Genomic DNA, 18,896 nt, shown 5'->3' with positions numbered 1-18,896 from the left:
TGAATATGAACCGACCTAATTTGTATTTCCTGAAACAATACGCAAAGACAGCCATCCTTCACTTCCTATCCACTTCGCCAAATGTTTCAATGCAGTTCTCCAACTCGAAAATATGTTTAAAATGTGTATATCCAGGGAAGGTGTACTGTACCCCAAAATATATACATTTTATTAGTGAAAATAGCATACAAAATGCATTATATTAGGTGAAATTGCTTGCAAAAATGTGTATATTAGAAAAAACGTTTACACCACATTAGGGCAAATGCATACAAATTTTGTAACAGTGTTTTTTCCCTTTTTTAATGCAAACTGGGGCAGAATTTTGGTGGTCTGAATTTAAGATGGGAAGAATGAGAAACTGACAGATTTCTCCACCACTATCCGGAATGTCAACTTTTTTTTAAAAGAATAGCAAACTAATGAAACTTTTGAAAAGTGTTATACAGCCTAGGAAACTGTGTAGCATGGTATAATTCAAAGGATGTCCACCAAACCCGAAGCAGTGGAAATGTCTGGGTTATTTCACTGCTTCTTACATGGATAACTCCATGGCTAAATGTAAAATGTGTCTCCAGATCATTGAGAAGCACACAAGGGCTATGGGGCACACTCTTGCTGGCTTGCCTTGGGCTGCTAAAAAGAGTGAGCCATCCCTAAGTCAAAAGCCAAGTAAAAGGAAGTGAGGCATTCGGAAGAAATTTACCTCACATTCCATTACCTAATTCAGTTTCACATTCATACCAGACATTTAGAGCACAAGGCTTCCCAAAGAATCCTGGTAACTGTAGTTTACCCCTCACAGAGCAGCAATTCTCAACACTCTTCACAAAACTATAGGTCCCAATAATCTTTGGGGAATAGTCACGTGCTTTAAACATATGTTGTGGATGTGACCAAAGTTGCTGCTTTTTAAAAATTGTATTTCCCCCTAACTCAAGTGCTATTTGAACAAATGGTTGATATGTTCAGATTCTATTTTACGACAACTAAAAAGAAATTCCAAATTTTGGAAGGCGAGTTTACATCTTTAAAAAAGAGAGCGCTTGCATTCAGCACATTTTATACCAAAGAGAAGCACTAAAAAATTAAGGCATTTATAGTTTGTTTGATAGTTTTTATAACACTTTTGACTGGGTGTCATTTCACTTAATCATAAAACACAAAAGCATGCAAGAAATTAGATTGCAATTGCCATAACAGATTACAGTCTGTTATCTTGGAAAAACAAAGCTTCATCTTTTAGTTTAAACTTCAGATTTGGATCAGGTGTGATCTGGTCAGAAATAGTGGCATCATCTGTGTCAAATTCGATGCCTGACCCATATTCTTCTTCAATTTCATTTCCTGATCCATACTCATCTCCAGAAAGTAGAAAGTGTTCAGGGTGGTCTTGAAATTTCTTCATTCTGAAAGATAGCCAAATAAGAAGAAGAAGAAGAAGAAGAAGAAGAAGAAGAAGAAGAAGAAGAAGAAGAAGAAGTTATTCTAAACCTTGGATATAACTTTGAAATCCTCATTCTCCGAACTAAGCTTGGGAATGAACTGAACCAATTTAATGATGTTGAAATGAAGGATAGGACAGGACACCTGAGGCAAAGCACAAAATGATGTGCTCCCTCCCCAGTAGGAAAGAAGTGGTGAGTGAAGATCTACATCGGCAACAAGGGGAGAATAAAGATCTACATCTGGATCTGTTGCCCCAGCGCATCCTGCCATCTGAGGCAGTCATTTGGCCTAGCCTCATGGGTGGGCCAACCCTGAGATTGGACCATTTACATCAGAAATATATGCTGTGTAGCTAGGGAAGAGTGCCCTTTTACAGCCAGACATCAGGGAGAGTCTGATGAGAGTCGTATTCTTCCAAGAAACTGAGAGGTGGACTCCAGGTGTTGTCGATTCTGATAGAAAGGTGGAGTAAATGTGAAAATGGAATTGATGAAACATAGACTTTGGAGGATTTGAGCTAAAATCTTAAGGGCAGAGCCCAAGCAACTTGACAGGGTTGCTGTAATAAATGAGAGGCATGGTTGCTTCATTGTTTACATATACAGCCCCACCAAGGGACGCGGGTGGTGCTGTGGGTTAAACCACAGAGCCTAGGGCTTTATGATCAGAAGGTTGGCGGTTCGAATCCCCGCGACGGGGTGAGCTCCCATTGCTCGGTCCCTGCTCCTGCCAACCTAGCAGTTCAAAAGCACGTCAAAGTGCACGTAGATAAATAGGTACCGCTCCGGCGGGAAGGTAAACGGTGTTTCCGTGCGCTGTTCTGGTTCGCCAGAAGCGGCTTAGTCATGCTGGCCACATGACCCGGAAGCTGTATGCCTGCTCCCTCGGCCAATAAAGCGAGATGAGCGCCGCAACCCCAGAGTCGGCCATGACTAGACCTAATGGTCAGGGGTCTTTACAGCCCCACCAATGCGTAGATAAAGTATGAGCAGAATGTAGATCGGGATCTACTGAAAGATTGCTGGCTGGTTTGCAGTATATCCGCTAGGGTTTGACTTCCAGTAGTCCAAACATAGCAACAACTAAAAGCAACCTCCCCCCTCCATACTCTAAGTTGGGCTTTTGGAACAAAGCTGGAGTAAACTAGGGTTTTTTGCCCTAGGCTGAGCATGTACCCAGAGGCAACCTTTATTCCTTGCATATAACATCCAAGACACTGTGCTGCACCTCTATTTAGTTGACCTCAGGCTTCTAAAATTAAGCAGATTAAGCAGATCCTACAAGTCTAATGCCTGCCCATCCCTAGTAGATATGATGTATCTCCTTATATGAGCCTTCCCAGGCTTTGAGATCTTGAGAAAGACTTTCTCTTAGTCCCTTCCCAGGCACGTTTGGTGAAAACAAGAGAGGGCCTTCTCAGTGGCTGCTTCCAGATTGTGGAACTCTCTTTCACGGGTGGCTAAGTTGGCACCCTCTCTGCTTTCCTTTCACTGGTAGGCAAAGGGTTTTATGTTCAGACAAACCTTTGGCTAGGCAGGGTGGGTGTTGAATATTCTTTTTGTGTTTGTGTTTGCTTTAAAATAGCTATACAGTGGTACCTCGCAAGACGAATGCCTCGTAAAACGAAAAACTCCCAAAACTCGTTTTTTGAGTTGCTTCGCAAGACGGATTTCCCTATGGGCTTGCTTTGCAAGACGAAAACGTCTTGCAAGTTTGTTTCCTTTGTCTTGCAAGTTTGTTTCCTTTTTCTTAAAACCGTGCATTCACTTCGAGAAGCAACTCATAGCACGCAGTGTGGTAGCCTTTTTTGAGGTTTTTGAAGACTTTGGTATTTTTGAAGCTTTTCCAAAGTCCGTGCTTCGCAAGATGAAAAAACTCGCGGAACGAATTAATTTCGTCTTGCGAGGCACCACTGTAGTATTTTCAGTGCTGTGCTTAATATGGCTAATTGTTTTTTATTTATTTTCTTAAAATATGTATATTGATTGTATATTTTTAGCTGTATCTGTTTTTGTTCATGTTGTGAGTCACCTTTGCTCCTATAATGGGAGAAAGGCAGGATATAAAGAAATAAAATAGATGGTGTTTTGCAGAGCTTCATTAGCAAAGAATAGGTCCCCACTCCACACACACCTCTGTGAAAGGAGCTTGGAAAAGAAGCAGAGGGTAATCTGTCAGGCTGCTGTAAAATGCACAGGAACCCTGCTGGGGGAAAAGGAGCAGCAATTCTATTTGCCTGTGGTTTTTTTGAATCCAAGTAATGGGGATGCAGATGTATAGTGGTTAAATGAAAAATATTTCATGGCATCAGTACAGCTGCCTAAAATCTATTGCGTTTTGCACCATCATCCTGTAAACACTGCTTAGTAAACATTGCTTAGTGAAAACTCATAATAAGTACTAAAGACAAAAGTTTTTTTTTTCCTTACAGCATTGGATCAGCCATGGGAGGGAGAATCATGTTAGCACTTCCATCAGGAATCACAAAGCTTAGCCCTCGCTCTTCAATGCAATTTGCAGAACTGGCACCAGGTCTGCACCTGACCCACGCATAGTGGCCGGACTGAACAGGAGCCCCTGGTGAAAATGTACATTTGTTAGAATCAGGTGTATTCATAACCCTTAACAATTAAATATCAACAGATAACCCTGCATTAAATACTAATACAGACGCCTCACATTTAATGCAATCACTGTACTTTATGGAAAACAGAACAGAAAATTCAATATTCAAGTTCCAAACAGGGTTGTCTTTTGCCAAGGTCTGAAGGTTAGCAACCTACTCTGGATGAGTAGCTTCTCACAAATATCACTTCATGGGAAAACCATCAGTAGCTTAATATTAAAATGGGCACCACTGAACATATGTGCACAGTAACATTTAAAAATATGGAGGCTCCGAGTCAGGGAGTAACCAAAGCAGAGTTGGTGGCTGATGGAAGACACAGAGAGATCAGCCTTAAAATTCCATAGCCTCTTCCTCAGTATATTCGAATTGGCAGGTACAATCTCATACTTACCAGTTTGAAAATAATCTTAGTAAGCTGGGCCTGAATACAGAATACAGTCAAACCTCGGTTGTTGAACATAATCCATTCCGGAAGCCCATTCGGCTTCCAAAATGTTCAACAACTGAGGCATGGCGTCCGATTAGCTGCAAGAGCCTCCTGGACTCAAGCAGAAGCCGCTTCGGACATTCGGCTTCCGAAAAACATTTGAAAACCGAAGCATTTACTTCTGGGTTTTCGCTGTTCAGAAACAACAGGTATATTAATACAGTACAAAGGATAGGAAAGTGGTTTGGATAAAGGCAATAAGAATAGATTAAATCCTCATAAAGGCCTGTTTACCACTTGTGATAAATAGTTACTGCAGATGTTTCCTAGATACTTTCTGACTTTAACTCCTTCCGTTTTAGCTTAACCACATTCCAGTGCAGGCCTCCCCCCAACCCAAAGATCAAAGTAGCAGAAATAAGCATTTCAATTTGCGGAATTAAACTTTCATCCTGTTCTTTAATAGTATTAACTAATCACATAGCAAGCTTTATAGTTATGTCCATCCTTTGTTGCTTTTTAACTTTAGTTAAAGTTATGGCAGTGTCTTTCCTGTTATACTTGCTTTAAAATTTGCCTAAGTTATTTTCCTAGCCTTCTGAAAAGCACAGACTGGTTTTATTAAGGAATTTTTTTTGGGGGGGGTAGCTATTGAAAGTTGTTTCCTGTTGACACTTTTGGATTGCTATCTTTAGCCTGTGTATAGTAGTTTCAAACAGCATTTTATTTGAGCTATTTTTTAAAAAGTGCCATAGGCAGCAGTTTAACAAGGAGATAAAAAAATCGTGAAAACTGTTTTTCATCAGCCCAAGCGGGATTCTGCACTTCTTTTGCTCAAACAGCAGCCAGTTTTTAAATCTAGGAGTGTTACAAAAGCGGCTTGTGTGTATGGCATGCTGCCTGCCACTCAAAGAGAATCAAAACATCCGCTGGGCTAGTGCCCTTATGTAAACCAAATCAGTTCTTTGGATGCCAGAGCTAGCAATGTGGAAGAAATTAACATTAAAGGCAAATCTACCTAATTCAACCTTTCCGAAACAATACATGAACTGAAAACACAGGCATCCTTCAAAGATCACACTTTCCTGAATTGATTCTCCAATCAAGCAATGTGTTGAAAAGAAAAAAGACATATACTGTATTGGACTGGGGTTTGTTGTTGTTTAGTCATTTAGTCATGTAAAGTGTGCATTAAAAAGTATATATTGATGAAATTATCATACAACAATATATAGAGAGAAATGCTTTTCAAAAAGGTGTATATTACGCAAAATTGCATGCACAATGGTGTCAATTAGGAGAAATTCACACTAAAATGCTGGTGAATTTTCAGTAGGACAATTTCTCCCACAAACGGATGTGGAAATGTGGAGAATTGAATTCATGATGAGGTAAATGAGAAACAGAGAATAAACTGAATTTGACAGATTTAGCCATTTCTATGGAGAGCTTAATGGTTTGAATACAAAGAGGACATATTGCCATATATGCTTACTGTGAAACGCCAAAAGATGAGCCACAGTTCGACATGTGGCACTATGTTATTATCCCAAGGAAACTTGAAAATGAGAGGTCTCACAGCATAATGATGCAGTGTAAAGTGCTCATTGTTCAGGACATCTTCCAGAACATGGTACTTTGCAATACTCTATTCCATTCTGCACCATTTCCATTTCCTCTCCCTGCCAAAAGTCAGCTAGTCAGCCGGTGTTCTGTGCCTACACAGCATGCTCAGTCATCAGTCAATCATTTGTGAGGGATCCACCCTTAGGGATTTTTAATCTGAAGATTTTGGTTTTTTTATTATTTCTGCCCCTAAGTGCTGATACCTCCCCTCTTGTGTGTGGATGGTGCCCCGTTGGCTACATAAGCACCATCACTCATAGAATGAGTTTGCTATACATCTACATTATACGCTTAAGGCACATGGCTTCTCCCAAAGAATCCTGGAAACTAGAGTTTACCCCCCCCCCACTGAGCTACAATTCCCAGCACCCTGAGAACTACAGTTCCCAGGGATCTTTGGGGGAGGCCATGTGCTTTAAATGTATGGTGTGGGGGAGGATATATACGTCCAGATCATTGGACTGTGAATTGCATTTCTTTTTAGCTGTTCATGTATCCTGTGTGGTAACTCCTGAGGTACAGAGCCCTCAATTTCTTCACACTTACACAAATTTCCTCTTGTACCACAAGACAACCTAAAGCCCTAACAGAGGAAGCTGAATGCCTTTTCAAACAGCTTGTTTTTTTCTTTCATACCACACACCAATCAAACAAAATCAACAAGGCGCCTAGAAATTGGCTGAGAGAAAAACAGTGTCTACATTTTCCAGCCGAGGGTAGTATACTAACGCATCCTGTCAGTGCAAACTTTCCATTTCTACAATAGAATTTCCCCTTCTCTCGTTCCTCCCAATGGTGCCCCCCAAATCTGGTGCAGGTGGTTATTGGGACCCCTCAAACAGATTTTAGGGGGTACATGGGGGATCAGAAGGGAGAACATTCCACTACACAAGCAGAAATCCTTGTGCTGATGGACCAAACACAGGGTTGGCTTCTACCCTAACTCTATAACAATAGTTACAGATAGGTAGCCGTGTTGGTCTGCCATAGTCAAAACAAAATAAAAATTCCTTCCAGTAGCACCTTAAAGACCAACTAAGTTAGTTCTTGGTATGAGCTTTTGTGTGTATCTGAAGAAGTGTGCATGCACACGAAAGCTCATACCAAGAACTAACTTAGTTGGTCTTTAAGGTGCTACTGGAAGGAATTTTTTATTTTGTTTTGTCTATAACAATAGGTTACTAGAAACAGCTCAGAGGACTTAAAAAATGAGTACCGGTATGTGGAACTGACAGTTTAATCCTTAATAAGTTTGCTTGGGTTAAGTCCCTTTATGGTTGCAGCTTTAGGGTTGAGAGTAAGCCCCATTAAACTCAGAGGGACTTTTTTACTGAATAGACCTGCATAGAATTGGGTTCCCTGGTGCATATTTGGTTATTATAATATAGAGAACATAGGTGAAACACACCTAAGGTAATATTTGATTTATAAAGTAATAATAAGATATCATTTTTAATTATTATTTTCTATAACTTACCAAATACAGCAAATTTCAAACCCTTAAGTCCAAACGTACTTGGTATGGTGACTCATCCATTTACTGTCACATGAATTTTGGGTCTTAGGTATTTGGCAGCTGTCAGTTTCATGTATTTTAACTGCAATATCACCTAATTGGGGGAATCTTCCTGCACATCAGAGGGGAACTGTAATAGTCACTCAAAACAACTCCTTGTATGACCACTTTGTGGTGAACCGTCACCACATCTATTGCCAACCGACAGAGAACATTTCCCAAGTGTTCAAATGTAAGACTTGAGGCTTTCCCATGATTGGTTACAAGTTGTAAGTGGCATTCATCATACTCGTTTAGGATTCTAAAGCCCACTTGCACAGGCCTCACAACCCACAGCCTGGGAAACGTTGCTTTAAATTACAGTTGTACCTTGGTTCTCAAATTTATTCCGTTCAACTCCAGAAACAGTTCAAAAACAAAGGCAAGCCGCGTAAGCAGCATCAGACATTTGGCTTCCAAAAAACGTTCTCAAATCGGAACCCCCTCTTCCGGGTTTGCAACATTCGGGAGCTGATTTGTTCGACAACTAAGGCGTTGAACTACCAAGGTACCACTGTACCATCAATCATTTGAAAATTATAATAGCATTTTAAAGTAAGGGTGGAAACTATTAAGCTTTACTTATGAAACTTATTTCCAAATATATGTGTCTTATTCTGCTACCTTTACAGAGACTGGAACTTGTTGATGTTGAAAGTATTTCTTATGATTACCGTACTTTATAGCCGAATTATAATAGGTTCTACGTTCCTAATGACTAGCTGCTGCATAACAAAAGTGCAAGTACAGCAGCTTTCCCAGCTAGTACGCCAAATGCATTTTCCAGGTGCTCAAACCATAATATATTGTTGTGAAAAATGGAATTCCCTTCACTGACTTGTGCACATAGGCACACAGCTCATATAGCCGTTGCAATTGTAAGGTGCTGGGTAGAGGATAGTTGAACTTTTTAGCGTCTGTGATATCACTGGAAATAAGTGACACACTTCCCCCCACAGACCATACCAATGTCATTCAGTGACCATATTCCCCCCCCCCCCCGCTCCCCATATACACGTGCTCCCCAACTGCACTACTCACGCATAGGAGAGCACATCATGCCTACTGAAAACAAAACAAGGAGTATTGAGCATTAAGAAGACAACCTTTTCCTTTTTTTTAAGCAATGCCCAGTAACTCAGTCAGCCTTCTTTAGGTCACTTTTATTTTCCTTCCCCCTGCCCTTTCTAATTTAAGTCTTTAGAGGCAGTGTACTCCTGTGTTTGTGGAGCAGGAGCAGACACCTCTCCTTTTTCAAAAGAATAAAAGCAACACATCAGTGTAGCCACCCATGCAAATAAATTGCTCTGCTGTAGCATGGCTACCTCCACATTCATATGTGGGGTTGGAGTAACACATGACTGGTGTTGTATATAATGCTAATCTTAAAATCCACATGAGAAAGACATGGAGCAGCTCTGTTTTAGACAGCAATCCTCTGCACAGTTACTTGGGAGTTAAGTCCCATTGAATTCAGTAGGACTTGTTTCCAAGTAGACAAGTGTAGGATTGCACAACTAACTAGCCTTGTTTTTCCTATATCAGGCTGCGTAGCACAACAAGAAGATTACAGAAAAAGAAAAAAGAGAAAACAGCCACTTGCGGTTTTACCTTGTACTGTGCATCCCATAAAGAGGATTACACAAAGCGCCACGAAAATCCTCCCGTTATGTCTGACAAGCATCTGCATTTTGGCCTGCATGCCTCCGTTATCCTCCAACTGTCACTGCTACTTTGCAAATGCAAAAGGGCAAGGAGAGTGATTTGCCTTTACAAAAGGTTTCCAAAACCTCAAACCCAACCCATGACTTGCGTCACAACTTCCTGAGCACAGAAAAGTGACGCATCTAACATCAAAACCTGGAGCCCTAATTCTACAGCTCTCAAACCACTCAGCACAAGAAGGAAGTTGCCCAAACTAGACTGACAGGTTACAGCGCAATCCAGTGCATGGCTACCCAGAAGTAAAGTCCCACCAAATTCAGCGGGAGTTACTCCAAAGTCACTGGATTGCAGGCTTCATTCTAAGAAAACTTACAGGGGGTCTTTAGCATTAAGGATTGCAGCCTTAAAAAAATAATTTTCAGAATCTATGCACACAGCAAGTCAATACAATATAGAGTAGTTAAGGGTGCAGTTTTATAATGATAAGGGCATCTACCAACCAGTTTTATACCAACCAGTTTTATAATGGCCATACAGTATATCATAATTATAGTATTATATATAAATAATACCAAATAGCAATAATGTTTTAAATGTCTATATACCATAACTATAGTATAATATAGCTATAATAAATAATACTAAATATTAGTATCCTGTTGCTTGTTTTAAATATTGTAAGCGACTACAAGAGTTTCAGATGATGGGTGGTTTAAAGAAAGAAAGAAATATTTTAAAATCCTTCTCTCTCTTTTCTGAGCAGTAGTTATTTCTTACTAAAACTTCCTAGGGTTGGTTTCCTTCACAGGGGAGAGTATATCTTTTCAGTAATTTAATCTGCAATCCAATAAACACTTACCCGAGAGTAAGTCCCATTAAAGTCAATAGAGCCTGCTTCTGAACAGAAATATATAGTATTGCACTATTTACTGCACTGTCCATGGGGCAGACACACCTAACCAAAGTTCCAAGAAGCAGCTCAGGCCATATTGGCACCATACGGATCTTATTACTTTAGTTTTCCAGGTTAGTGTCATGGGTACTGTGGCATTAACTGGGGCAGGATGTAGCAGAGAAGGAGAAGGATACAGAGTTCAGAGATGGGGAGAGGCCAAGCAGTGAGTTGATTGATTGACCCCTTTGTTACTGGACATCAGAGATGGGCAGTGGAAACTGTCTAAGTCAATCTTACCCAACCCTTGAGAGTGAAGTTCCCATGGTAACCAAGGAGGCTGCTGGCCAATGAATAGGGCCAGCTGAATCAGAGGCAGAAGTTGAGTTGGAGAAACCAACTCAGGCCCCATTGTCAAAGATGTGCCAATGATTGTGTTGGTGTGAACAGACCCAGCACACCCACAGGAGTGCATGCTTGCAAGTGTAGTCTTTTTTGCCTGGGACAAGAACCATGCAAATTACTCGTCCTGCCCCACTTCAAAAGTTGAGCAGGAGGAACATGTCAAATGTTGAGATAATATCTTAGCTGCTGCCTAGCCATGAATCTTAGAAGCTTATAGACTTGTGAATCATGTGTCCTGCACTTTGAACTAATGCTGATATCATATACTGATTTATTGAATAAAGCTCTCTGGTTTCCCTGAGCTGAGAGTCCAAGTACTGTGTCTGAGGGTGGGAGCTAGCACAGTTGTAATGCCAGCTCATCTGTCCCACTTTCAAATGTTCCTGTCACATTATGAAACTGTGGCTTTTTGATGGATATCTGACCATGTCACTAAATTATATAAGACACTAAATTTCATTCACACTGGTGGACATGGTGTGACATCATCATACACCACTCCCCGCCCTTTAAGCACATGTACATATGTTTTGTTTCCCCATTATTTACCAACAAAAACCGTGGGAAAGAGCAGAAAACCAGGATACGGTCCCCAATTCCACCCCACAATTTTCTGGGGCTATCGGGGTTGCCAATGGAGTTTTGTCTGGAAGCAATTAAAACAGATGTGAGCATTAGACATGCACTAGATTGCACATTTATAGAAGTGGTGTTCACATTGTGTAAAAGATCATATAAGACGGGGAAATTATTAGGTAAGGAAACACTGGGAAAACAGAATACAGTACTAACACTGCTTGCGGGGGTGGGGAACCCAATGATTGCGCAGGAAACTGTTCATTAAGTCTGACAATACCCATCTTTGGTTGCATTTATTTATTTCATAAAATTTATATGCTGCTTGATTGTAGAAAAAACCCCTCAAAGTGGTGTATAAAGCTATTTGTCCCCTCACAGATACTTTTAACTTTTAGAGAGCATCAGAAGCACATAGTAATTTCAGTCATTCTTTCTGCAGCAAATCAAATGATCTGCACAAACTTCTTGCCGGATAGCTGATAAGATGAACTGGAACATTCTTTTTGTAGGGTGGGGGTTAAAGCCAGCCCGAGCCATTATTAGAAACCGTAGCAACTCTTTGGCAAGCCACAAGGAACATGTGAATGGGAGCAACCATTTATTTCAAGAGTTTTCTCTGTGATCAATACCTTCCCACCTCCCCTCCTTCTTTTCAAACTTTTCCAGTAAAGATTAAGAGATTAAACTCTAAGGAAAGTGAAGGGATAGCTGGATAGCTCAGTTGGCAGAACATGAGACTCTTAATCTCAGGGTCATGGGTTCAATCCCCGTGTTGGGTGAAAGATTCTTACATTGTAGGGCATTGGACTACATGACCCTTGTGGTCCCTTCCAACTCTATGATTCTAGTATGCTTTTGCACACCAAGCAATTTCACATTTATCTGAATTCCTAAACATTTGAACATGCATCATGGTCAAAACCTCTAACAAGTGACGTTAATACCAAGCAGATACACCTCAAGGAAATGGCAGGCCATACATTCAGCAGTTAAGAGTGCCTGCTGTTTCCTATTTTTATGGTGTTCTTTCGTGTTACAACACGATAATCAGCCTAAGTGGGTAGCTAGTTTGATGGAATCACTTTGTGGCTGAGCACTTAGGACACAATCTACTGGAACTTCCTTTATGTCACAGAAAGTGTTTTAACTATATCACTATCAAACTTTCCATGGAAGCTTTTGAAATGACTGAAGAAATAAAATCCACACAGAACTTTCCTACCAATAATAAGCTGGTCACTCCATCCAAACAATGTCCGCTGCCTCAAACCCTCGAGAGCCACTGTCTGCCAGTGTAGACAATACTGAACAAGACAGTCTTTCACATTGATTCTGAGGACAGGAACATTCCCAAGGAGATGGGAAGAGTTGAAATCCTCTGTGTTCCATTACAGCATATGGAAATGTGAGTGATATTCTGGGCCAGTATGAGGTCACAAAACAAATTCACAGCTACCTCCATATTCCATCTCATATATTCTATCCCACGTACAAATAGGTGGGTGCCAGAAATCTTTCCCTGTGAGGTACTGAAGATCTTAAAGCGTTGGCTGGATAGGAACCAACAAATGGAGAAGCAATGCTTTTTTTTTTTTTATGGAGAAGCAATGCTGAGAATAGAGGAAGCCAGGGTTCAAAATGGAGTGGGCATGTTGTGGACATCCCGGTTGGTCAGAGAGAATGGCACAAAATCATTACCACATAGGAAGCTGCCTTATCCTGTGTATGACTATGAATCCCACTATTACCTACTCTTAAGGTGCTTCCATATGGAGGCTTTATATTGTGAATGGGTCATAAAGATCTGATTTTGATGTCTCTGTACATTCGGCACTTTAGCTTCCACAGTTTCCTGTTTTTTCCTGGATATTCATTGCTACTCTGCTTCTGGCGGTCATTCACAATAGTGAGCAGAGTTTGACAGACTGGGTTGTGCTTTGTTTGCCTTTCATTCCTCGCCTCAGTCACCCATCTACAGTGCCTAGATTGCTTTGAGAGGAGAAATATGCTTTAAATGTATAGTGTGCACACAACCTAAGTCCCATTGTTTAAAAACTTGCCTCCCTTTTTCTATTTAGCCATTAATTCTCAACATAGATATAAGCAGTCAAATGAGGGAAACAAAACAAGGCTTTTAAAATGATGATGATGATGATGATGATGATGATAACAACAACCAGAATGACATGTTTGAGGGCAGCGATAAAGTTATGACGATGTCTTCAATAAATTTCATGTCACCAGGAAATGCATCAAGAATTACACTTACGTAGGTGCTCTCAGTGATAGGATGCAAAAGTGCAGCATGGGGTTGTATGCCCATGTACAAAGAGTAGATGAACATAATCTTGACGGAAAGGCAAATAAGAGAGAAAATGATTAAGAAGCCATTAGAGAGACTGTTCATAAGGAGGCAGAGCTGCAAGTACATCAGAACAGAACAGAAGCATGACATGAGCACAACTGCACTCTCCCCACTTGTGACCCCCAGCAACCATATACTGTCTGCCAGGGAAAGGAGAACATCAATCATGGATAGTAGCCATTGACGGCCCTATTCTCAATAAAGGGTATAGCAAGGTTAGAGAAGGTTGCCAACCAATCTACAGTCATTTTCACATGAAACACTAAGCGTCAAACTGTACGTTAGGCATGAACTTGTGTAATAAGTAGCTCTTACTTCACAGGAAAAGCCACCTCAGGAGGAGGTGAGTGGGAACAGAGAAGTGGCAGGGGGCTTTCCCACTCATTCTTTTGTTACCCCAAATTCTCTCTCTCTCTCTTACACACACACACACACACACACACACCACACACACGAGCAACTTTTACAGCATCAGTTTCAAAGCTTTTATGGCACAAGACTTCAATCCTAAACATTCAAGTAGTATCTTGTCATTTGGCCCTAAAAAGGGCTTCCAGATGTCTTGTGCTTTGCTTTGGTCAAATGCAAAAGTCATTCAAGCAGGCCAGGATGTGGGAGAGAGATTTAATGTGCATGATTGCCAATGTAAGTTGCACATTTTTCCTGAATACTAATTTAAGCCATAGTCATAACTGTCATGTATGAGATAGCCCTAAGTTTGGAGAAAGAGAGTTTAAAAATGAGTTGTAAATGTGTACTACAGTAGGCTCCTGGTGGAGGTGTGTTCAAAATAGCCACTCAGACAAAATCTAATTTTAACACTTCCCTCAAAGCGGTGTCTTCTTCTCAAAGATGTTGATAAATCCCTCACAACTTATCTTGCACTACAGCAGTAATCCTACAGCAGTAATCTTTTCATAAGGATAAATTGCCTCCCTGTCTTTAACCCTTTCTTTAGAGATCAAAACATAAGCACACATAGAGTCGGAAGGGACCACAAGGGTCATATTTTGCCCAATATGGGACTCGAACCCATGACCCTGACATTAAGAGTCTCATGCTCTACCAACTAAGCTATCACATTATAGCATGTATCTAAGTCATAATTATGATGACCAAAAGAAAAGAAGGCCTGTTTCATCTGTAGAACAAAACATGGCTTGGTCATTTGCAATTTTAACTCATTATTACCATGATGTATATATTCAACCACTTGGTATAAACTGGTTGTCTGTATTGTCTCACTCAGTTGTATTGCCATCCAATAAAAGGCTTAACGTATTCAATTTCTGCATAGAAAATAAGGTGGAATCAGGAAAAAGAACATTAAAGTGGAAGGGGAAACAGCAGCTCTTTAGGTCTCTAGGAGTTCCTATTGCCTGGGGTCCAATCAACTCATCAGTCACAGTGTTGACTTCCTGCATTGGCTAAAAACACTGACAGGAGCAGGCAGACTTGCGTATTTCACATAAATTGTTTAGAAGGGTGACTTTCTTTCTAGGATGGCTAGAGGCTTACCTTTTTTAAAGAAAAAGAAGAAGAAACTTTCAGTGTATGGGACATCTGCATGAGGCTCCATGGCACCTGTGGGTGTGAGGCTGGAAATCCCTGGAACAGAATGAGGCCCAAATCACAACTATTCAGTGACAAAGTCATTTACATACTAACTGCATTCCCCATTGGGGGAAGGCACACCTAATCAAATGGCTTTATCTATTATTATTATTATTATTATTATTATTATTATTAAATACAGTCATATCAAATTCAAATTATACTGTCTACAAACTATGAGCACATGCCTCTACTGGCTGTTTTGTTTTTCTTAAAGTTGCATTGGAACTAACCAGATATTCATCATCTTTCCTAAATTACCACCGTCATTATCATCTAGTAGTACACAGTATCCTACTAGGAGAAACACAACATTTAGGTTAGCCCAATATACTACTTTCTTCTGTAACTTTTTCTTACACTTTGGACCAACATGCATACACTATTTTCAAGCCACATGGAAAGTAGATTAAGAGCTTTGCATTCTTCCAAGGCATTAAAATTGGGAGAGAGATTTCTTTCCTGCGAATACTTTTGACTCTGCCTATCCAAGCAGGCACATGTAGCTTATTGCTGCATACTTGGGGTTATTTCGCAAGTAGCTGATAATAAGCAAATAAGCATTTGCGGATTCAAAATGTTTCCCTGCCTATGAAATAATATCCAGGTCCCTGCTTACAAAATTATTTGGTTTATTTTGTTTGCCATGATTTATATACAGAAGGTTAAATATGCCAGATATAACACAAAGGCATTCTGTAGTCACTGCATGCACGGTGGGGGTAAAGAGTTGCCAAAGGGTATTATGTATTTCATAAAGCCATAGATAATGTCGGGGTAGCATCTGAGATTTGTAAAATCCAACACTTGCCCTGCTTCCGGACTAAGTTCATCAAAATTATCCGGATCAATGATTCTTGTAGCACAGAAATGTCTGTCAGATAATAGAAGGAAAGGCTGAAGTTATTTAGAACAAGCAGGGATGAACAGCAGATTGAGACCCTTCCCTTGCTAGAATCAGTGCTATTGATCTGCAGTCAAAAGCAGGTCAACTACTGCAGTTCCAAGACAGTGTGTCCTGTGTCCCATTACAATCCTGCTAAGCCTGACCCAAGGCAAAGACACAAATTGGTGGCCCCTTACAATATCACCCCTAGCAAACCCAAGCAAAAAAAGGTTTGAACCAAATGCTCATTATTGAGTGAGTGGGTGGACACGCACGCTTTTTGTTGTGTTGGAGTCTTGCGGGTGGTCAGAGAACGAGGTGTTCATTTCACAGAGGAATAAAAATGTAGAAAACATTACCTGCACTACACTTGGGTTTTGGAGAAAAAGTTCCATATACATGATGCCAGATTCTTGTGATTGCTTGCCTAAGCATCTTTTGTGCAAACTGGTTGCAGAGTGGTCCTTTGCACTTACTGAGGGGGGGAAATTAAGCTGCTGTGGAAATGTGGAAAACTGAATTTATAATTGCAAGAATGAAAAACAGAGACAAAATGAAATTGACAAATTCATCCATTCTGCCTATACATACTGTGACCCTCTTATCTTATAGATATTAAACAGAAATTCAGCATATGATCCTCTATGACTGGGGGTGGGGGGAGCTCAACATTGTTTTAAGCAGAAAGTTCAAAAAGCTGCAAATTTAAAAACCACAAGTAAGATGAATTAGGAAACATTTGTAAAATCAACAGCAAACAGCTGTTCCACACAGTTCCAATCTATGAAACATCATAGAACAGATGTCTTTCTGACAGAGGACACAGGCTACCTCAGTTGCATGTCTTGACTGTATAACTGTTAAACTGTCGTGGGAGATGCCAAAAGCTGTCAACATATTCCCACCTGCTTCCTCCAGAATTAATATATTGACAGATATATTTTTTTCCTCTAAGAATTTATTCACATTATAGAAGCCTAACTAACTACCCAGCAGTCAATCGGTCAATCAATCAATTTACCAAGCCATAACATTTCAGTTTTCTGCCCAGCTGCCAAGAAAAGAAAAGACAAAGTTCACATTTCACCAGCAGCAGCAGTTAAAAAAAGAAAAGCCTTCTAATGGTTCAAACAAAAGTATTTAGGTGAACAGACTACTTTTTCCTCTGCTCTCTACTACTAGATTCTACCCACGCAACCAAAAATCCTAGGGGTGCAGTCAGTATTCATTCCAAAATGAATGAAAATCTGTAGTCAACAATGGGACCATTTAAAATCATACACGTCTATTATTATTATTAATCAAATTTATTAATAATTAAATTTTTATACCGCCTTTCATCTGTAGATCTCAGGGTAGTGCACAGTTTAAAAATACAAAATAAAAACACAAAACACTTAAGAAAAACAAGAAGAAAAACAACACAAACCAACAACCCCATGCCCCTCTAGCAAAGTCAATACTTTTACTTTTTATTATTACATTTATACTCCACCTTTCTTCCATGTTTCTCAAGGAGATATGCATTGTTCTCCCCTCCCCTTTTTATCCCCCACAACAACCCTGTGAGGTAGGTCAGGCTGAGAGGCAGGGACAGGCCCAAGTCACCCAATGAGCTTTTTAGCCAGTTTGAACCTGGGTCTCCTGAATCCTAGTTTTAACACTTTGCATGGCACCACACCACACTGACTTTTTATTATTGACCATTTGCGGGCAGGAGGGATCATCTTTCTCCAGCAGTGGCAGAGCTTCTTCTCTCAACAACTGTTACAGGGTGGCCTTCATTTTATTTACCCAGACTGCCTAGGGACTTTGCATTGTTTCCAAGGCACTGTGTGCATATAGTCATGGTGGCAAAATGGCATCCATCAGTGGTCTTTAATAGCAAAAATGAACGGGATAACAAAATAAACAGGATGGGGGTGAGGTGGGGGGGAGACTCTGGCCCCCTCAGACCCACCCCTAAACACCGAGCTCTGTCCTGTGACAAGAAATTTGCATTAGACTCCAGCACTGGGCCTGTTCTCGGCCTTACATCCTGAGTAGCACTCTCCCATCATGTTACCAGCTTTTTCCCCCATTTAAAGTGCTGGCAATCCTATGCATAGTGAACATAACACATATTGTGCAAGGAACTCGCTCTTCCCCCAGCCCGCCCACCTGACTATGTGAAGGAATGCTCTTTCTTGCAAACACAATTCTGCATGGAAAAAGCTGGTTGTGATAGGGAGAAGGCCAAGCTCTCCCCTCAGTATCAAGTTTTCTGTGTGCAGGAATAATGTCTTCCAGGGCCCTTCTGCTAGGCAGGGTGAGGCAGGTGCCTCTGGTGGCAGCAGCTGGAGGTGGGGAACGTTGCCCAAGTGTTCGAGGACAGAATTGTGTGTACCAATCCAGGCTGCGGTGGTGGATGTTGCCGTCTCATTGTCAGTGTTGAAGAAAGAGTCAACTGCCAATCTGGCCGACCTCTGCCCGTTGGAGGATGCCAGCTTCTCCTGTGCCTCAGGTCACAAAACATCTTGGCCTGACCCCGATTTTTATTGTATGCAGTATCATTTAGTCATGTGAGCCCCTTTTGCAGTTCTGGCATGATAACTGTTATCACCTCATCTGCTGTTTCCAAGAACAAGGCCATAGTTATAGGCTATGCTTCTTGTCGCTTTGTGGCTTAGAGAGAGTTTTTTGTGCAAGTTACTGGTTTCTCACAGCAATTGCTTCATGTTGAGGCTACAACAGACGTTGAGCAGGTATGTTGCAAAGCCATGCAATATGAAGCCCTACCAAATTTAACTACTTGCAGCCCACTC

General features: G+C 40.8%; 1 protein-coding gene across 3 annotated transcripts; it reads right to left on the bottom strand.

Annotated features, from left to right (window-relative positions):
- Window positions 1-1,096: 1,096 nt before the first annotated feature.
- SRGN (serglycin) lies at window positions 1,097-18,542 on the bottom strand. Of its 3 annotated transcripts, none has more exons than XM_079976510.1 (5): window positions 18,253-18,542; window positions 16,452-16,589; window positions 15,111-15,200; window positions 3,879-4,026; window positions 1,097-1,409 (listed from the first exon to the last, which is right to left on the bottom strand). In XM_079976510.1, exons 2-5 carry the CDS (start codon window positions 16,525-16,527, stop codon window positions 1,205-1,207), a joined length of 519 nt encoding a protein of 172 aa, XP_079832636.1. In that variant the 5' UTR covers window positions 16,528-16,589; window positions 18,253-18,542; the 3' UTR covers window positions 1,097-1,204. The 3 variants fall into 3 exon arrangements, with proteins under 3 accessions (XP_079832636.1, XP_079832635.1, XP_079832637.1); XM_079976509.1 differs by lacking the exon at window positions 18,253-18,542 and adding an exon at window positions 17,588-18,003; XM_079976511.1 differs by lacking the exons at window positions 15,111-15,200; window positions 16,452-16,589; window positions 18,253-18,542 and adding an exon at window positions 9,298-9,648.
- Between the last annotated feature and the right edge of the window lie 354 nt (window positions 18,543-18,896).

The sequence above is a fragment of the Podarcis cretensis genome (assembly GCF_951804945.1).
Source record: "Podarcis cretensis genome assembly, chromosome: 5".
NCBI lineage: Eukaryota > Metazoa > Chordata > Lepidosauria > Squamata > Lacertidae > Podarcis > Podarcis cretensis.
The sequence above is the reverse complement of the archived record's forward strand: the minus strand, read 5'-3'. Positions and strand labels throughout refer to the sequence as shown.